Here is a 22,373-nt window from a genome sequence, read left to right on the forward strand (position 1 = left end):
TTTCTCAATTTATCATTTTGTAAATAGAATGTCAGAAAATAGTGAAACAGCTCAAGGTGAAATCTTTAAATTCAATGTTTTATCTGACCAACACTTATTATGTATTATATTATCATATATGACAGGGAAAAGCATGAGACCATTGAAAAAGCATGAGACCAGAAAATATTTGTGTTTTTTGCTTTAAAGGAGTAGTGTGAAGGATTTAGTGGCATCTAGCGGAAATCATTGCTGATTGCAAACAGCTGGAACTAAACCAGGGGGTTTATACAGGGAGCTGAATTATTCACAGAGGTCTTTTTCACCCAGTAAAAACACTTAATGAAGCAATTTCACAATTAGAATTTGTGTTTTTACGATGCTGTTTGGCTCGTCGCAGAGGAGCTGCTAACTAGGGTAGCCAACAAGAAAACACAGATGCATTTGGTTTTTCCTTTCTGGGCTACTGTAGAAACATGGCAGTGCAACAAGGCGGAGTCAGTGAACAAGGATCTGATCCCTATGTCTATGTCAACAGTTCATTTTTAAGGTAACAAAAACAAAAAGATTCTTATTTTAAGGTGGTTAAACGCTAAAAAATGTACAACTACATAATATTACACTTCTGCCAACATATCCCCCTAAACACTTGAGCTTAAAAAATATGAATATGTAAAATATAACTGCTGATAAATATTCTGTTGATCAACTAACTGTTGCAGCTCTGCTTCTTATAAAGACAAACGAAAAGGAGAGGAGAGAGGGGAAGAAAGAAAAGAGGAAAGAAATGAAGAACAAAGCAGAGGAGCAGTTACATTTTCTTGTGGAGGGTGGAGAGAGCCAAGCCTCCTAGTTAAAGAGGAATTATTCCACCCTGCCATTACAGAGGGCTTATCTCCCCACTAAATCACCACCTCTGCACCGAGGGACTGTCTCTTCAACTGGCAACCCACCATTTAGACCTAAAGATCAGCTCCAAGCAGAAGTGATGGAGTCCCTCTGAGAGGGAGAGAGAGCGATAGTGAGAGGCAGAGGAGAGAAGAGCGAGGCAGTGACTTATCATATCAGTGTGGCTACGAGCCACCAAATCTAACAAGCTGCCAAGGCCAGAAGTCATTCATAATAGAGTGAGGGTCCGCTCTGGGCAACGTGCACATTTAGCAAGCTTAGTACACTGTGTGTGACCTTGTTTTCACCTCATAGTCCCCTGTGTTTAAACTCCTGCCAACACCATCACACACCCGCAACTGCTCGGCATTTAATACTCTTCTCACTTGCTGGACACACCCACATTCCTCAGTCTTTTTTTGAAGTTCTATTGTGATCCATCTGTCTGCACTATTATTAATTAAGGTAACTTCACTAATGGAGAACAAGAGGAGCGGATGCCAGGAGCGCAGACAAATGAGCCAAAAAAATATAAAAGTAAGGTCTCCATCTTGTTACACCTCTCGTTTCTCCTCTTTCATCTTTCAGTTTATTTTGTTTTAATTTACACTGGGGCCTTGTAGTTAAATCATACACTTTGTGCTGGAGGCTTCAACAGCTACATGTTGTAGATGAGATGAGGTCAACTACTTAAAGGCTCTTTGTTAAAACCTTATTCGCTCCATACCGTCTTTATATCAGCAGCTTCCAGTCATGTAAAAATTGCTTATGCAACGCTTATCAAAATGATGTAGAATCTAAAAAAAGAGATGAACTGAAGAGTTACATGCTGCATGAAGTCAAATCACTGTGAACCGAATCCTGAGAGTTTCAATTAAAGATCGATTTACAGCACCATAAAATAATTCCTTCATAACGAGCAAATTCTGTAACAGGCGAGATCAAAGAGATCAGCTCTGTTTTGGGGGAAAGTGCTTCTCCTCACACAGAGTGGGACGAGCTGAAGGATGTTTTTCTTATGTCTCTGCATACAGCTTGAATGTTAAAATGTTAAGTTTAGCCAAGCTTTGCCCAAACACTGGATATCCAGAGGATCAAGTAGCAGCTCTGCAGAATGTCAGTGCTACTCGATAAAGTGTTGACATGACAGTTTACAGTTGGGTAAGAAAGCAGAGCGATTGTAACTAAAGTATGAAACATCATCGGGAGCTTGTGGCGGTGTTGCCTGAAGGCACATTCTCCAGCACCGAGGGTTTGGAGTTGTTAGTCTAATGTTATCAGTTTTTTCTTTCTGAGTGCTTACAAAATCCCAACAATAACAATATAGTTTGAAAGCAGGAGCTTGTAAAGGGGAGTTGGTTAACAACTACTGTATGTGTGGTGTGTGTTTGTGTCTGTGTCAGTTTAATCATGGAAATTACATCATAGTTTACTTAGATATGCCATCCCTCTTTGCAGTAGTTTAAAAGCGTATTTCGCAGCCTTTGAGAGAAGCTGCTGCTGATCCCCTAAAAAATCCAAAAATTGAGTTTATCTAGGCTTATCTCATCATTCATATCATTTAAGTGCAAGCAGACATCAAAATGCACACAAGTCAAATTTTCTTTTCAAATACATGCAGTGTTTCCCACACAGTCATTTATTTATTTCAAAACATCTGCTGCCACATACTGATTTTATATTTTTGGAGCTGGACTGTTCATTCGGAGCACTGTTTAAACATACTATGTATCATCTGGTTATTTGTTGCACCACACTCATGAAGTGCAGAGCGTAGTCTGGGCACAGATGGAGCAGCAGAACACCAGACACAGTGAAAGTGAAATGTAACTACTCGTGGTGGCAAAGTTTGCTTTCATACTCTCTGCAGCAGCAGCTCCTTCTTTCATCCATCGATCTGATCTGATGTGCTCTGACCGTATCAACAGATCGATTTTCTAATCCACGACTCAAACTCCTCAAACTGCTGCTGAGGGGAAAAAAAAAAAACTTCAGATGAGTTTCTCCTGCGCAGCATTCACTGCCTCACAAAAAAATGGAGAGAGGACAGAGAATAAAACAAAAGGGACACACACATACACACACACAAGAAAAAAATGTCAACTGTGATGAGACTGAAGCCTTAGGGGCCAAAATGGAAAAAAATAAGTTCTAATTCATGTGGAGGGCAGGGAGTCGACATGACAACTTTAATGACGACAATGGTGAACAACATCAATGGGATAATTTTCAGAGCAATTTGATGAACGATGGAAACACTGAAAGCCATTTAAAATCCATTCAAATTTGCAAAACGTTTGATAAAACCCAAGAAGACACTATTTTGAAGTAAAACATCTCAGATGCAATCAGGCTCACCCTTGAAATCAGTGGTTAAGTGTTCTATTATTATCATTGATAAATTTGAGGAGGTGATTATGAATAGCTAATGCTAGATAGTAGGTGATCTAGCATTATTTCAGGCAACCTAATAACTCATGTGTCCTTTGAAGAGAATGAACCACTCTAGCTGTCTCTATCAAGCACAAAATATTCAATTTCCAACAATAGCGCCTGAATTCTATGCAGGAGAAATAAGTGTAAAGAACAATATGGTTCATCAGTGTGAGTTCTCATCATTATTGTTACAGTGATCGTTCTTGGTGTGGATGCCTCTTTAGTGTAAAGCTGCTGAAAATATCGATACACTCGAATATCACCATATTATGTATTGTCATTCTGTATGGATTCTCAAAAACACTGTATAGACTTCTAATTAATAGTTTACATACAAGGATTACTGGAAGTTGTTCATTTTGTGTTGTGTTTAAACCGCCTACCACTAGATCCTTCAGTAGTCTAACTTCAGCCATTTGACTCTACAACTTCAACACAACATAACGCCAGTGTAAATGCAACAGTTCTAATATTACAATATATCGCAAAAAATAATGAATTGTAACCTGTGTATCATGATACATATCATGTTGCCAGATACACACCATATTGTGTTGAGGTAATTTTATTGGATTCTCAGGCCTCGACACAGAGACCTCTCCCTCCTCAACCAGCTGAACATACGCTGAGCTTCTTCGAGCAGCTCCACTTCTTTTAAGCTGCACCTTTTAACTGAGTAATGCCGAAAGACATATGGGCCCTCCTCACTTGGGTTATATTTAATGCTGGTATGGTTGACACAGCAGAGGCCCTGGTTTGTTCTCACCTCACCTCGGCCCCTCTGGGAGCAGCAGGAAGGGAGAGTAAGCCCTGGTAACAGGCTGCAAGGCCCATTAACTAATGACAGAGTGTTTGTACAAGTCCTCTTTTACAAGGAAACCCCGATGCTAATTACTGTGAACTCTGATAGTGCAGTGTGTGGGCAAGCGTCTGTGTGTGTGTCTCTGTGTGGTGAAAGCCTGTGTGAATATAATGACAGTTTGCTAACTGTCTGATTCTAGGACACTTTAAATGTGCACACCAACATGATTCTGTTAGCCTGATGATGGTGACTTTGCTTTGGTGAAACACCTGACATGATTCAAGTGTTAAGCCCCAGATCTGCTACATGTACGCATCATCAGGGTACATCAGGAAGGTAGCTGAGACACCTTTACATGAACTGTGTGCCATTTAGTAAAGCAGTTAACCCCTTAAGGCACTCCAATGTGGAATAAACATATTTTAAGGCTAAGTGTTACATAAAATGTGCTGAAATATGTAAAATGTGGTTACTATAGAAAGATATAGATAGATAGATAGATAGATAGATAGATAATATTACTAACTTCAAGATCAATATATTACTTGCTTTTTTCAACCAAGTCAACCAGCACAAGTTTCACCCAAAAAGCATTTTCAACAGCAGTATATGGAGTGCTTAACCACAGCAAAGGTGCCAAGTGTTTTACCAAAACCCCTAAACTGCTACAATAGATTTCATTTTTCAAAATTAATTACACACTTGTTTGTTTCCCCAAATCAAACACAAGAAAAGGCGTCACTCGAGGTAATAAAATAAAAAGAATCAGCTCATGTTGTCATCTCGGTGTGTGTATTTACAACTACTTGACAGACAAATGTGCTGATGAGTTTTCAAGTTGTCACTCATCAGAGTGCTCTTGAGTGCCATCTTTTTTTTCTGAATTTGTTCTGGGGAAACAAACAAATGACAGCTTTTGTTGTTTTTTTTAAACACACTGCACCCCACTTAATTCAGCTCAGGAGAAGTACACCTGGTTCCTCTTAAGAATGACGCTGTACTATCAAATTGTGATATTAATATGGCATCAGTGATATGTTACTGATATGGTATGAAAAGCTTGAGGGCTTATCTCTTTTGTTGCATACTTAAATGCATGTTTTAGCTGCTACACCCAAGAGATCTTTTGTAGAGGAGATGTTACATGTGACTGCTGTAGCTTTGTTTGTTTGGATGATAGCACAAAGCAAAGATCGGTGGCAATGAATGGCACCAAAGACGTTTGCAAAACTGAGTAGAAAAGATCTTTCATGTAGCAGCATGAACTGCTATATTCCCCACAATCTCAAGGTGTTAACTGTGCAGGCTCAAAGTATAGCCCTTTAGACCTTTATTTGTTGTATGTGTGCCTCATATTTTATTGTGTTTATTGTGTCCTTTATTTTGTAATACCTGCACTGTTTCAGAAGAAGCACTTTTAAATTTCATTGTACTTGTCAATTTAATCCATTTCCATTCAACTCTATTCTATCTAATTCTATTCTTTTCTATAGCTGACTAGGCTGGTTTGCACAAAAGCCTAAATAGAAGTTTGTAATGCATTCTGCAAGTGCAATGTGTAAATTATGTAAGTTTTAATCAGTCTAAATATGTTAAATAAATCTTCACATGGATTGCACATCCCTGCCTGCATCCTTACATCACCTCTTGTCCTGAAATTACCAAAAAATCTGGCTGTCATGCCAAATTCTGATCGCCAACGCTGTACACACCAGGCTTTGATAGAGACATGTAAAACCGTGCATGCAGCTCTTCTGTAGTTTTGTTGATAACAACACAGACAAAGGAGGAAATACTACATGAAAGATTACACTTTCTGAGCATGAACACTGCAGCACTAGACAGAAGCCTTCTGAGACAATGTGTGGGATGATAACAAAGAAGCAATTTATAATAGATATCATAGGCAGAGGTCTGTAAAACACTGGCAGGTAGGTCTATGCTGTGTGGGTACAAAGTATTATGCAAAAGACGAATATGGAGGGGATATAAAATCCTGAAAAAAAAAAAAAAGTCATGCTTTTTGCAGAAGTGTAATGGAAGCCATTTAAGCAGTCAATGATATCCCCCATCCTGCCCCCTCTCTGTTCAGCCAACTTCTTCCAAGAGAAGAGCATATCAAATGGGCTTTAGTCTCAACAGCTTAGAGGCAGAACAACTCAAACATGCCCTGCAGAGAGGCAGCTCTGCATCAGAAATCACACTCAACCAAAACCAGGCCTTTAATGTAACTAACTGTTCACACGGATCAGAATATTTCAAATCTGAAGTGGCCTCTAACTTCAAATGTGTCACTTATTCTTTGATTGACTTTTAAGTTTCTGGGTTTGTTTTTTTTGGTTTGCATTGGTAAAACAATGCAGTTTTGTTCTCTGGCTGGTTTGACAGAATTTCATCCATGACCTCTGGCAGTACACCAGACGCAAGGACAGAGGGGGGGAGAAGATGGATGGAAGGATGCTAGACAGAGGACAGGTGGAGATGGAGGGAGTGGGCAGGTCCCCTCCTCCCCGGGATGTGTGTGGGTCACAAGCCAAAGAGATGCTGCAGCCCAGAAGGGAGGGTAGCTCTACCTGAGTCACTCTGACATCTCCTGCAGGTGCTGGTTTCTGTGGGGTTCAAATTACACATTTTTAAACGGGGCAGAGTTATAAGAATCAGCATGAACACCAAACATAAAGCAGTATGACGGCTGGATCAGACTACACTGGTGCAAAATGTCAGAGCTCGGGTGGGAAGTGTGGGATCTCTGAATCGCATGTGGCCACAAAAATGCAAACACAGTCTGTTACATTTCTAATGTACTGTGGGGCGTGCCTAGTCCAACTGAGCTCACTGCAAAGACTTACATTTTTTTTAGCATAGTATTTATAGCAGCTTTAAATGGTCATTCTCATGAGTCAGATACTTTAATTTGTGTGCTGTTATACAGTGAGTCAGGGACTACAAAAGACAAGCATTTGGATGCAGGGCTCATCCTTTGTATATTTCCTAACATCCACTTCCAAATATATTTAGGAAAGGAATTAGCAATCATTGACTTTTTTTTTCAATTTTATTCATAATCTCAAAGCATACTCTGGCCCGAAACTACTCCCTCTGTGAAGAAAAAAGCGACTCACAGCAAAACAATTCAAACCGATAAATAGCACTACAGGTACGAGGAAATATATGTATGTTTGATTCTAGTTTTAATTGTCCCTTTAAAAAATATCAATGAATCAATTATCACAATAGTTTCTGCCTCACTTTTCGTTCCATCGACTTATCGTTGCGACTCTATTTGATGAGGTAATTTTGCACCTCCTGTGACTCCAGTCTGAATCTCAGTGACAGACCATGTCAGTTATTCAGCACTACAGGTTTGCTCTGGGTACATTTGTTATGACAGGGGTTACGGCACTGACCGACAGATCTGACCTACATCCTCGCTGGGATATGAAATTTAGGTGGCCGGTGTATCTGCGTCAGCTACTCTGTGAGTCAGCACATCCTGCTTACAGTGTTAAGCCCCGGGGTCACACGGCCTTCCACATCTGTATCAGAGAACTGTCACAACACTAACAATGATCCTTCACATGATCACACACCAATTATCCACATCTGAGTCACACGCGTTGTGCAGCAAATACGCGCACTCAAAGGTATGTAAATGTAAAGAGGAAAATACATATTTGAGCACAAGTATGTGGACAAAAGCATATGTACAAAAGACAGGAAAAAGTAAAGCAAATAAGGAAACGGAGGTGTATGTTGGTGAGTAAACAAACACAGTGAGTGCCTGGGCTTTGTGGAGATGTGCTTATACAGTAAAGCACCTCACACGGCGAGGAAGAGCATCAGAGGACAGCAAGCTGTGAATGAACTGCTCTTATCAGCCACGCGCAGCTTCCTGCCACTAGAGGGGAACTAGTAAATATCACATGCTTAATTATAACCAGACACACTACTTGTCTCAACTTCCACAATATGTCTTTCACCTCACACTGTTGTTCCTTCAATGAAATCATGAGGGTGAAAAACACAATCAAAAACTGAGATTTCCCGGAGCTGCCGTTTCATGATATAAAACAGTGATTAAACAGTGATGAAATTCCAGCTGTGTCCTTTAAACAGGTGAATTAGTGTAGGAAGAATTTCTCAAGGAATGGCCACAGGAGGATGTCAACACACCTCACTGAATAGACTTGGAAGTGATTAACAAGACTGAAGAATGTTACGAGCGTTTCCTGAAACACATCCTGCAAGAATACTGCGCGGCCCGGGGCGCTGAGAGCTCCACCCTCGCTGCTGTCAATACATGACATCAGTTTGTCCTACCAGAAATTCCTCTCTCGAACACAACTTTGCATTCAGATGAAGGAAGTGGGGGGGGTGTCGAGCAATGATTCACAGAAAAAGCAGAAACAATTTGCAAAAAGAAAAGAAAATAAGCGCACATTTACAGTTCAAAGTCAAATGTCATGAGTGAGTCACCACACAGCCTGATGGGAAGTACTCAGAGTCACAGGAGGTCACAGAAGTATGTAGAGTAAGCGATACAAACAAAAGCTTTGGAGCCAGAGAGAGAGGAGGAAGGCTGGAGGGGGAGAGCATGTGGTTGTGAGGTTGAGGAAGGTTTCAGTGGTTTACACTCTGCTCAGGCTGAAAGGAAGTGCTGCAGCTCCGCAACAACCAGCTGGAAGTGTGCTGCAGTGTTTCTACATAGGTCACTGGAAGATTGTTTGCAGCAGCCATTAAGCTGTCAGTTTTGAGGTTAAACACTGATTGTATAGCCTGCAGCATCATGTCGCTTTTATTGCCTGCCTGGCCTTTACTAACTCATGTGAAGGAAGTGGTGTTTCCCTTTATGAGACACACATTTCACAACTAAAGGTACATTTAAACCAGTGGTGGAAGAAGTATGGTATTGAAGTAAAAGTAAGAATGATTATGAAAATGTACTTAAAGTGTGAAAAATAAAGGTACCCAATGCAGAAAAAAACACTCAAAAAATTAAAATTATTAAAAAATTTTTTTTTTAAAAACCACCCAAAACCCCAAATTATTTAAAAAAGAAAAAACACCCCAAACCTCAAAACTGTAAAAAAAAAAAAAAAAAACAAACAAACAAACCGCAAAACACAAAATTATTTTAAAAAGAAGAAAAAAACATCAACTAACAAAGCACAGAAAAAAACAAAATTATAAAAAAAAACACAGAAAAACTCAAAAAAGAAGAAAACATCCCAAAAAATCTAAATAATAAAAAATAGAAAACAAACACATAAAACTTCAAATTAATAAAATAAATAAACACCCAAATATTATCTAAAGAAAACAACAGCCCCAAAAAGTCAATATTATTTTTAAAAAAAGAAAAAGACCTAAATGTGTAGTAGTTGGTGATTAATTTTCTGTGAATCAACTGATTTAGTACTCAACCAATTGTTTTGTACTTGTATAAACTGTTAATTCCTAATTCCTAACAAACATAATATTTTACGAACCCTTCATACTTTTTTGCAAAAAAAAAAAAACTTATGTAAAGTAACTTAAGCTATCAGATAAATGTAGTAAAGTAAAAAGTACCACGTAAATGTATTAAAATTCAAATATAAAGTGACATGAAAGTAAAACTTTGAAAACTTTTGAGCACTTTGAATTCATAGTACAGTACTTTAGCAAATGTACTTAGTTACATTCCACCGCTGCAGTTAATACTTATAAAACACCACTGAAAGAGTAATGCAGGCCTTGCTGTGCGCTGCTGATCTAACTGCATTGTCCTTCCCTGACTGCACCCCCCCTCCTTCTCTCCTAATGAGTGGACAGGCAGACAGGCTCTGGCTCCAAGCACAGGTCAACAACTTGAAAAAGAATCCACTGTGGAAAAGTGGGTCATCTTCTCCTGACACAGAAACACTAACACACATACCTTTGTACTCTTAACATGGATATATGCTCCTTTAGCTGCCATAAATTGGAAGAAGTTGTTGAATGTCACAATGCTGCCTAGTCACTGTGACTCACACAATCTTCTTTCTCATAAAAACACAGCAGATCCTTTGCACCCTCTATGATCTGAATATGCGCTTTTACCTTCAGGGTGCAGGCAGGTACGGCATGCCCAGGATGCGGACTATAAGAGCATTCAGCTACTCTAACAAAAATTGGCCAACAAATTAGTAAGAAATTAACTTTTAAAAATTGCAAGAAAATTACCTGATAGTAAGTAAAAACAAAAAGAAAGAGAAGTTTAAAAAAACAAACATCAAGAAAATGACCTCAAGAAAGTGATAAAAATGTATTTTTTTTCTCATAACATCATTTTAAATATATAGTTGAATACATATATTAAGGGGTTAACTAGCTCTGATCTGATCTGAAACTAGCACTTTTTAAACTTCATGTCACTTATCAAATTCCTTGTGATGATGCTTTTAATGATGTTTTTTTTTAAACATGTTTTTATGTTATGTGGTGTTGTTATTAATGTGTTTCTTGATACTCTTATACTCATTTGTACAAAGCAAATACCCGTTGGGGCAATAAAGGTTTCATTCATTCATTACGTCATTGCCAACAATGGAAATGCATGTGTCTTTATGGCATTTGCATGGGTATAATGTAAAAAAAAACCAAACCAAAACACTTCATCCAAACTAAAAAAAACACGTTTGCTCCTCTGTCTTTGTGAGAATTTAATAATGAATTTATAATCCAATCCTTTACCCCTAACTCTGAGCATGACCCTCAATCCCCTAAAATAAACCCACCTTAAACCCCCGACTTAACTCGTTTAATGCCCAGCGTTGATACAAGACATAAAGACCAAAAGTGAACCACAACCTCAACTGTAACTCTCACCCACAAAGGCCAGAAAAGAGCCCCAAATTAGCCAATTCATATAACAATGTATGCTTGTGCACACAGAAAAAAAAACCCACTGAAAAAAACCCTATGAGAGAACAGCATGTAGGTCAACCTGTGGTCAGCTGATCTGCCCTGATCCTGTCTTGTGCGAGCAGCCAGTGCTTTAAACTACAGTCACATTACAGCACACTAGACAAGACAGAGGCTTTTGATATTCAAGGCCTAAATTACAGTTGCAACTATGTGGAAGCACAGCTGAAATTAAAAGTTTTGCATAGAGACTGTGTAACAGTTTATACTTAAAAGACAAAACTAATGCTGCTTCAATAACTGCAACTCTACCTGCATCATCTTAGACCTACATCAACTGCTCAATTGGCCTCTGTTAACCCCTGATCCCCCCCATGCATGCAAACACACTCAAATAATATACCAAATAGTTTTGTGCAGGGATACACATGTGGACAGCAGTAACACACACGCACACGCACACGCACACACACGCACACACACACGCACACTTACCCAGAGCCAAGCAAAGTCCCTGCACATCTCATCTTATTCCCTTCATAGCGCAGAGAAAAGACCCAAGTGTCACAAATGCTCCTGTTCCCGCAGAGGCCAGTGGCAACTCTCAAAGCTTTTGCTGCTTCGAAACCTCCTGCCTGCGCCTTATCACTCTCACTCTCTGCACATATCCCTTACTCTGCTCACTCTTTCTTTCTTACTTCCTCTCCCCTCCTCCTGTCTTCCTCTTTTTCTCTTTCTTTTGCTCACTCTCTTTCTCCTCCCTTGCTCTCTGATCTGTCTTTTTCTCTTGTCCAGCGTCTGCACAATGCACATCAATTATTCAGAGGCAGTCTCCCGGTTTCTCGGGCTTATCCAATCAGAGCGGGGCTCTGCACTAATGGGCTCCTGCTGTACCTGCTACCGGCTCCAACACACTCTCGAGACAGCGGGGGGGTGGAGGGAGGGAGAGAAATAGACGGAGGGAGCAGAGGAGACAGCCGAGGAGGAGGGAGGATGAGAGGAAGAGATAAAGACAGCGAGCCGACGCAGACAAACAGGAGTAGAGATAGAGAAGGCAAGATATTCCAGTGCTTCTCACCTCTGTCGTGAGGTGCTGTTATTGATGTGCTCTGCCTAGTCTGTCTAGCGCTCCGTTTCTCTAAGCTGCCATCACACACTTAAGACAGTGCACACAGAGACACACATGCATAATCCGACTATGTGACTGCCATTTGTCAGGGAAGGGCAAAAAAGAGGAAACAACTACAAAAAAAAATCTGCATGCTCAGAGTGCAAACTTACATAAGTGGGTGGAGCTAAATGTGCTATGCAAGGCTGGCTGGAAGCCAATGCATGAGAGAGGAAGTGGGAGAAGAAAACGTGTAAAGATCAATCTATTCAAAGGCAAACAAATACAAAGTTATCATAAGGGGGATTCCTCTCTGCAGGACGATTTAACCCGACGACATCCCCTCATCTTCATCAAAGTCCAAAATCCAACTAACAAGACACATCAGAGACTTGCAGAGTGCAACTAAATTAAAGAAGAGGGAGGATGAGGGTGAATCTGGGTTCATCTCCTCTTTTCGCCCGCCCCCAACATAATCCAACATGGTGAAAGAAGCAATCTGGATGAATGAACAGGAAAGGCCAAAGCTGTCATTGTTCTCGCTATTTCCTTACCTAAATGTTGACATGTGCTTTGCAGCCAGAGAGCGGGAAAGCCGACTGGCCTTGTGACAGCAGAGGGAAGTTGTCTTTTGTGTGACAGAGACAGTCATCAACCGTTTCAAAAAAGTGTCTCACGCAGAATTGAAACACACACAACGGAGGCATTGTTGGACAAAAATATAACTTGAAAAAGGGAGTATCTAAACCCCCTGAGGGGATGATGGGTGGAGGGTGGGGGGTGGGGTCCTGAGGTGTGGGTGCCAGATCAGTCAACCCTGAACAAAAGGAGGATTTAAATCATTTGCTCATCCGGTTTTGACAAGAACAAAGTCTTCTGTGTTTGGAGCGCACTGCCTGCTCAGCTGGGATATTACCAAAATGGATTTACTTGCAAGTGTGTAAACCACACCAATTAAGTAGCAAGTGATCGAGGACCCAATCAGCCAGAGGCAGCAAATACAGCTCCCCCCCTAATAAGTGTTTCCCCATGAGCTTTATCTTTTATAAACTTAATAGTGAAGTTCTGAAGGTAGTTTTGGGTTGCAAAGGGGTTTCATCATCTGAGGCAAACCGCTGGAGAGTGTCAGAGGAGAGGCCCGCCTGCTAAAAATAAACCCCGTTTCCTGTTAATAATTCAGTGCACTGCTCTTACTCAGCAGTAATTAAATATAAAAGTCTGTAAGGTTGATTGGGTCAGTAACAAAGGATGCCTACACCTTCCTCTAGTTCTACACACACAGCTCAAAGATGGAAAGGGGTGAGAAAATCAATCAAGTGGAAGTAAATTGAGACAGATAAGTGGAAGACATGTGAGGGAGGATGTGTAATGTGTAGGCACTCGCACACTGTGCAGTGAGTCTGCACAAAGTCTGATGGGAACACTGATTTTCACTTGCACTCACTTGCTGAATTATGGGAGGTTTTTTTTGTACGCCGTGTGTGTGTTTTTCACAGGACACGGGGTGAGTTACAGCCACACCCTGGAAGTTTTCTGTCACTGTTGACACAGCAGAGCGGCTGTTTTTTCCTGAGATCGCCCTGCGAGCACGCTCTCTGTTGACTGACCGAGCGCTGGCAATTCTGCAGCTCTGCTGGGACAATTTTCGTTTTAATGTCAGATGTGAGTGGGTGGGGGGAATTTACAAACCACCCAGAACAAAGCTGAGCTCTTTTCATCATATTTTCCAACACTCGCTCTTAATCAGCTGAAGAAGAGAAACTAAAAACATCAAACGCCATTATTGCTTGTGTAGATAAAAGGGATTTAAAAAGAAAAAAAACACCCTCTCTTTGAGCACAATGATAAGCATTCACTACTGGAGCTTCACCTTCTGATAACATGAGATGCTAACATAAATGATTTAATCATTATTTCTCTGAGCAAGACAGAGGAACAACAAGCAGAAACCTGGCTTAAACATTAAAGTAGGTGTCTGTGAACATAGCGATCATTCCAGGGAGCAGCTAGCTTTAATCCGGAGCATGTCGAGTCATGTCAAAAACATAATAAACATCACGCTTAAGGTCTACTTTCATCTATTTAAATCTTAGGAGGAGACGTCGTCAAGAAGAAGAGGCAAGAAAGTTGAGATAAAACTTGTCATAATGATGATTTTATACATATATTATCTGAGCTCATGCTTCATAAAGAAAGAAAACAAACTATTATGTGCTTGGCGACAAGAGTGGCAGAGTCACTGAGGAAGGAAACGATAAAACCCTTGATAGATTATGTGCCTAATCTGATTTGGTGTCTGCTGAACTTCACAGTAGCCCAACAGCTCAGAGTCTGTTAGGGTTGTGTGTGTTTGTAGGGCAGCAGCACACCTATTATCTAATGAGGCTCTCAGCTGGAAGTCAGCTTGTAGCAGACAACAGATTATGACAAGAAAACATAAACAACTCAGAGAAGATTTAAACCACGGGTTTTAGAACGCTGCATTTAAAAAAAGAAGCAGCGCTCGTCAAAAATCAAAACCTCAAAGTCGCTCTTTTCAGGAGAGTCAGTGAATTAAACGTTACAATGCTAGCTGCTAGTATGCTAACTGCATTAAAGTCGTGTAGCCTCGCTGCCAGCGTGAGTTAACAGTGCTAATGCTAGCTAGCTAACAGCATATAAATCTCTTCACTGGCTGATTCCAGATTAGAGCAACACGCTAATCCCCGAGGCCTCACTGCAGGGTCACAATCTCCAGACAGCTCATCGGCAGCAGTCTGCCGTTGCTGAAAATCTCTTCAATGCGCTCGACAGGTTTCACAGGGCAGCAGTTTTGTACTGGGAGAAGTGCAACTGTAGGCATTTGGAGTTTGCTCAGGGTTTCTCTTACTTGGGGAGAAGACACTGATAAACAAACACATGCAAAAGGAAAATGACAAATGCAAGATTTACCTATAAACAGTGTTCTCACTCATTTTCATAGACAAAATTTCAAAACTTTTATGTAACTTTTCAAGGACCCCTGACATCATTTATATTTTTCAAAACATTTTTTTTTCCTTGCCCTACTTGCCTAGTATTTTTCAAACATATAAGATTCAAACTCTATTCAAACATAATTTCAGCGTTTCCAATGATGTGTTCAAGGACCGTCAGAAATTTTAAATGATAAATGGTAAATGATTTAAATGATTTTAAAGAAAACATGATTTACAAACTGTGGTTCTTTAAAAAAATACATTTTGAGAGAAAAAAAGGAAAGAAAATCACCAAAATTATTAACGTTTTCCCTAAATATCGCTAAAAAAATTAAGAACAAAAAGCATCACCAAATTTTTTGTACAAGAAAAAAATGCCAGTGTTTTTAAAAAAACATTTTTAAAAAGAGATCATGCCTTCCAAACCTGCATGTCTCCTTAAAAATTGGCAGTATAATAAATTACAAATACTTAAAGATGTACGTTCCCTCAAAGCCAAAAATGTTTAAAAAACAATTTGACATGCCTAGTGGGCAGACAGAAAGGGTGAGATGGAACACGAAAAGAATGAAAAAACGTCCACGATGAACCAATAAACAAAAACACAGTCAAAATATTGTCACATGTCGACACATATTAAAGCTATGTTACGTCATTAGCTACAGAAAATAAATTCAACGTTATGTTAAATTAAGATAGTTTACGTTATTACACGCAACACATTTCCGTGATTTTTCCAAAACTTTGAATGATTTTTACTAGTTCCATGACTTTTCCAGGCCAAGAACTGAGATTCTGAAGTTCCATGACTGTTCCAGGTTTTCCATGACGCTGGGAATCCTGTATAAATGCAAGACGGAAAGCGTTCTTTTGACTGTCGATTTGTTTATCCTCTTGTAGACTCTCTAATTACCTACTGGAAGTCAGATATTAATTTGTGTAGTGATTAATTCCTAGTAAAGTGTCTCCCTCATTTCATAGATCAGCTGGAATCTGCACACACTCTGCAGAAATGACAGTATTTTGTACTGTGGTGAGAAATACACACGTCAACTAAATTTTGCAGCGACTCAAGGTGTCAAACTGTTAAAATAAAAGTAGGGTAGCAATAATTGCCTTATCAATGTCCTCTTTAACTGATGCTCTGAAAGAAAGCGTCAGCGTGATTGATCTGCAGTCTTAAGAGTCGGCTTCTTCCTCCCTAAGGAGCCCGCAGAGAGCATCCCAGACTCCTCGGCCCTCGTCTGAGGCTCTCAGGTGTCAGATTCGCTGCCCCTCTGTCGCCATGCGGGCTGTCAGAAGATTTTGCTGGGGCTGCACAAATAACACGCATTCATGCATGTGCAGACAGAGTAAGAAATACATAAATATGACCTACAGACAGAGCTGACGGAAATGTAAACAAAATGTTTGGCTGGTGCATTTGTAAGAGGGCATGCATGCCTCTCTGAGTTCAAGTGTGCATCACGTCTCTCCTGTCGCCCTCCCGTCTGCTTTCTCAGACAGACGTCCTTGTAAGGGAGGTAAGACGGATGCTCAGTGAGTAAGATCTGCCCTGAGTCACATCTGCCTCCCACCCCGACAGCCAGCCTGCCTGCCTGCCTGCCTTGTTTGATGACTAGTCGCATCATATCTCCCATCCCCCCTCACCCCCCGCCACCCCGCATAATTACACTACAGTTCCCATTTGTCCGCTGTGCATAAACAGCTCTTCCTGAAACCCAGTGCTGTCTTCTATTAGATCCCAGAACCATCAGCAGGCCTGAGGATGATTCTGACTGTCAGTCGGGGCCCAGACAGGCAGCCAGTCCGAGCCATGCCTGGACAACAATCACATTATCCCAACACAGGAACACAGACAGAGAGAGAAATACAGCAATCAATATTGTACACTGACGTCTGTCTGACCACTTAAGTTCCTCCCAACAAGACGCTTCCCACAACAACTGAAAGAGGATATTGAGCTGTTCATATCAAAGAACAGTGAGAGCAAAAACTAATACATTTCTGCACATTCAACACATTGTAGCTCGTACGAGGAATTATGGGATAAAGTTTCACAGCGTTACTGTTAGTGTTACTGCTGTTCCTGTTATGAAACTGTGACATATTCACAGTGTCGGAAAAACAAAGGAATCAAGACGGTTTCATCAAAACCGACTCTCACTCCTGCCACTTATGTAACTGCCGAACAAAGGTTTATCTGTGTTCTGAATGGCTGGCTGCGGATTTGTCAGGTCTCTGTCAGGCGGAGTGAGTGGTCCAGCACACATCAGCGACACGTCCCCTGCCATCCATCTCTTTCGCTCTCTCCCCTCTCCCGCCTCTGCACATTTCACTTTGACAAATGTACACGACCAGGCTGCTCCTGCAGGACTGTGGGAGGCGGGTAGGGGAGGTATGGATCGGAGGGGGAAATTGGATTTGATAGATAAATGTCTGAGGATAGCATTACTGCTTTCTCTCTCTGCTGCCTCATGTGTGCGTGCATGCAGATTATGCACATGCGAGTGTGTGGAAAGACTGTTGAGTAGACTGTTTTTGTGAGGCTACCACCCGGACAGCTCATCTCAATAGCACATTAATGTTTAATGGGGGCTAAAAATATCTGACATTATAATGCTCTGTGGGCTTTTTGTGTGATGTCTGTGGTCGCAGTCGCAAATCTGCAAACCACAGAATGAAAGTAACTGTATTTGTTTTAAAGCACTGACAAGAGCAAAATAAAGCAAAAATAATACACAAATTAAACTGTCTCATAGTCTAATTATGAAATGCTTTGCCAACAAAACATCCTATTACCTTCATATAGTGCTCAAAGATAATAAGCAGCTATGTTGTGCATTCATGACCTGAGCAGGATAAAAAAACACGTCTGACTGGATTATGACTTTAAAACATACAGTGAGTTGTTTTCTGCTTCATTTCATGAAAAAGTGAATAATTGCAGCATGAGGAACAATGAGCGCCATGTTTTCCACTGTCTCGTGAGTCAACAGCAGTAAATGGGATGATGTATGAGCATGCACCTGCTGGCGTTTTAGTAGAGGAGTTGGGTCTTACCTGCAGACTTGGGTGTGAATTTGTCCCTGTTGGCAGCACACACAGCCAGCAACCTGTAGCCCAGATCCAAGTCGAACCCCTGCTGAGCAGCAACACGACTCACCACCTTTGGAGAGAGTGATGGATTGTGAGTAAAGCTGCTGCCCTTTAGGTTCTGATAGGATTAGCATTATATCAATCGCTTTTTAGTCATTACTTAATTTTAATCACATTATTTGATGTGATTTCAGTGTTGTCAAGACACTGGAATTCATATATTAGGAATTAATATCCAATCTAAATCAATATCTTGAAAAATAGCGATATTCTCTACCTATGTTGATACTTATAGGAAAAATGACAACATTGAGGGCATACAATTTTTGGATCTCTATTAAAGAAAGAAACAACAAGGCTACAACATGACAACGATAACTTTTCTTTTCTTGGCTAGCAGCGGAGAACAGCAGAATTACTGCAGTAAACATAAAAGATAGATGTGGGAATCAGGCCCAACGATACGATATTCCTGCGATACTCAAGGCAGGACACAATATTATTGCAATGTTGCAATATGCTGAGAATTGTAACAGCATAAATTGCGATTCATTACTTTTTCAATTGCAATATATGTCACCAAATGAAACTTTGTCAACATCTGTTTAGTCTTAAAGATAAAGTTGTCAGTCTGTTAATGTCACAACAAATCCTTTTCATTGGAGCAAATTGTTCCTAGTGGACTGAAAAAGCTATCTATTTTATTATTCTAATAGGTTTCTGTAAGAATAATTTGTAATTGTAATATTAATCATTTATATTTTTAAAAAATCAATACTTGCCGCAGTGTATCAATACAATATTGCCATGCTAAAATACTCTGCTGCATCAATTTTTCCCCACTCCTAACTAATGCTAATTATTGAATTGAATATTAATGAAAACTATATTATTCTTACGGTTGGGCACATGCTCAAAAGCTGCTCAGGTTGTCACACATTAAAAGGCAATTAAGCGCAAGTAAAAGAATAAAACAAAACCTTGCAATCTTAATTTCTTTCTTATTATGGAACAAATGACAGGGAGTGTGCAACTGAAAATGGACATTTAACACAAAGGTGGACTCAAGTTACATAATATCTGGGAGTTTAATCACATAGAACAGGTTGTTATAAAATATTGTATAATAATGCAATATCACTCAAAATGTCATTTTTGCATTCCTCCTTGCATGCCTCCCTTACCCGTAAGTCTCTGTTTCATATTTATTTAATTTAACCTTTTGAAATGTACACACAATTCTACTTTTTACGTTTATTTATTTTTGTTTTGTTTTTTTTTCTTTTTTAACCATCATTTTTAAGAGGTCCTATATCAAAAAAAGTAAAAAAAAAAAAAAAGACAAACAAGCGAACACTACATTATTGCAAATTATTTTATATGATCAAATTCTATCCATCTTTAACTCTGTCTTATGCAAAACCATAGAATATTGATCTCTTACATGAATAACGAATGCTAAATAAACAGCCATAGTTAATGCATGCTAATATTTTCGCCTGCTTCATTTTGTTAATATTTTGCACCACTGTTATCACTGAACTTCCTTTTTCCTCAGACAGACACACAGTCAATAAACACACACACACACACAGTGAGATTAATGTGGAGTCTGCAGTCTGGATTGCTCCAGTGATCCAGTCAGGACGAGTCTGATGACTGCATCAACCTCCAAAAAAGTGAGAGAGCCAAACCACAGTCGCTCTGCACAGCGAGCCGAGTCTCTGAAAGGTTATCATCAAACAAGCCTGCTCTGGCCTTAAAATGAACACAGTTTGTCTCTGGACTAAAGGTTGCCGCTTTAATTACCCAAACAGACTGGGAAAAAAAGGGTATTAAGGTGTCCAGCTAAACTGACCACTGACTATGTGTCAGCAGCATCCCCTGAGTGAACAAAGGTTGAAAATCCTCTCATTTTGAGAGGAACTGGTCCCCAGCTAGAAGGTTTTAATAATCCTTCAGTGCTAATGACTTCAAAAAGACGTCAAACATTTATGGGACATATAGCAGGGGGGCTCTCGGACTTTAATATATAACGTTAAAGGGGATGCTGAGTGACGTTAAACAGGACTCAGGAGACAGAGGTGAATCATTATTAGCAGGGAACCCCCTGTGCTTTTATCTGCTAACACATGACAACTCCTCTGCTCCCTCTGACCTCAAAACACACATTAACGTTAACACGGTCAGCCGGGGCGCCTCGGAGAGAGTCAACGCAACAGCTAGCAGGGATCATAAAGTGCCTTTGTCGCAGGTTATATGGCTGCTAGAGCACTAAATGAAACACTATAGATGGGGCTCCCACACTGTTTTGTCATGTCATTGTCATGGACACAATTTCAAAACTTTTCCATGACCTTTTACGGACTAATGATTCATTTTTTTCTTGGCCCACTCGCAGAGCGTTTTTCCAAACATATCAGATTTAAACATAATTTCAGTTAGCCGGCAGACTTTAAGAAATAAATGGGACGCAGGGAGAAAATATAGAAATGGACATGATGGTAAAAAAACTGTCATAGATGGACACAAGTTTAAAAATTTCTGTTCTATTACCTTATGTGAAGAGTTATCCACTGAAGATTACTGTAAGAATTTCATTTCATACAACAAAATTCCATGACTTTTCCAAAAACTTTCAATGATTTTTAATCCTTTGAAACCTGGTTTGACATCAGTTTTCTTGAGTGGCATACAGATGCCTTTTTAGGGGTGTTTTGAGCACTGAGCAAATTGGTTTGATTTCTCAAAAACATGGAAAAAAGGCAATTAATTGACCTGCAAATTGCAAGATTTCAGTAGTTGAGGGAAAAATGTTGAGAAAACTATGTTTATAATCATTATAATTATACATTTTAAATTATGTTACACAATTGTTACTTTCATTTTTCAGGTAATTTCCTTGTTTGTTATTGTTATTTTACTTTCCTTTTTTTGCTTATGTTCAGGTAATTTTGTTTTATTTTCTACCAATTTGTTATACATTTTTGGGTAATTTCTTCTTCACGTTGCCTTTTTTTCCATTCTTGAAAGAAATCAAACTAGTTAGTCCGATTTAAATGAGTTAAAAAATGACTTTTCCAAAACTCTCAAATATTTTTACTTATCTCATTACTTTTCCAGGCCTGGAAAACCTTTTATCAGGTTATTCATGACTGTGGAAAACGTGTATAGAAATGATGTCAGTAAGCAGGGTTTATTTGATTGTTCTGAAATGATGATATACAAATCTACAGTTTTAGTAGATCACGGTGAATTTACTGGAAGCTGTTGAGGAGACATTCCAGGGATAAATACACCACAACGTAATCTGTTCAACCCGACTGTGTTATGCAAACAACGACGGTTCTGACAAACAGTCCAATCATGTCGCTGTCAATCGTTTAATTTCCTGCGTGAGTGAGTGTGCCCTGCAGTTTGCACGAGGCAGGCAGCCAGCTACAGAGGCTAGCATAGATTCAACACGGATTTTACAGTGTTTCACCTCGTAAGCCTTTTCAGCTTAATCTGCCTCTGAGGACGAACATCCAGGCCCATACTCCTGTCAATATGAGAACAGGGCTCCGAGAGGTGCTGGAGGGTTACTGGGCCATTGATATTTTTGTTTATTTATTTGCTGGAGGGGAAAAAAGCACTGTGGCTGATTTCTGCTTGTTTTTAAATGGTTGTGTGTGAACGACAGCTAGTGGCAGAAATAATACAGATGTCTGCCTGCACTGACATTCAGGGTTTCCACACATAGTCACGGTCGAATCGAATCAAACTGTATTCAAACATAATTTCAGGTAGCGAGGCAAGAAATGTCAAGAAACCATGTCATATTATATATAATTAAAATTATGTTGCATAATTATTATTTTTAAGCACTTTTTTTTAGGTTATTCCCTGTTATTGTTTCTGTTTTTTATGTTACTGGAAATTTTGAGAAATTTTTCAGGTAATTTCCTTTTACTTTTTACTATTTTTGTGGGATTTTCTTATGATTTACTACGTTCTTTTTACCATTTTTGAAAGAAATCAATCCAATTTGCTTTTTACTTTTCCAGGTTTTCCATGACTGTGGGAACCTTGGACATTAAAAAACTCAATATATATATCGATAAAGAAACCCAAAAATTGTAAAGCAGAGAGGGCTAATAGTGCAGCAGTTATGTCATCTTTTATTGGCTCTGGAGTCGATACTCCACCGGGGACCAGGGATGACCTCCACATGTGCAAC

The 22,373-nt window shown here is 39.7% G+C and overlaps 1 protein-coding gene across 8 annotated transcripts in view; it reads right to left on the reverse strand.

Annotated features, from left to right (window-relative positions):
• zmiz1a (zinc finger, MIZ-type containing 1a) overlaps positions 1-22,373 on the reverse strand; it is a 127,257-nt gene that overhangs the window by 14,665 nt on the left and 90,219 nt on the right. For 5 of the 8 annotated variants that reach the window (XM_042501728.2, XM_088086385.1, XM_042501725.2 and 2 more), the window contains 2 exons: positions 18,119-18,224; positions 6,679-6,714 (listed from right to left, as the gene is read on the reverse strand). In XM_042501728.2, the coding sequence (XP_042357662.1) occupies positions 6,679-6,714; positions 18,119-18,224 (142 nt within the window). Of the gene's footprint in view, positions 1-6,678; positions 6,715-11,485; positions 11,907-12,068; positions 12,207-18,118; positions 18,225-22,373 lie in introns of those variants that run through there. The other 3 variants (XM_042501727.2, XM_042501730.2, XM_042501729.2) reach the window with 3 other exon arrangements.

This window comes from Plectropomus leopardus, chromosome 13 (assembly GCF_026936395.1).
Source record: "Plectropomus leopardus strain MGB_pleo_1.0 chromosome 13, ASM2693639v1, whole genome shotgun sequence".
NCBI lineage: Eukaryota > Metazoa > Chordata > Actinopteri > Perciformes > Serranidae > Plectropomus > Plectropomus leopardus.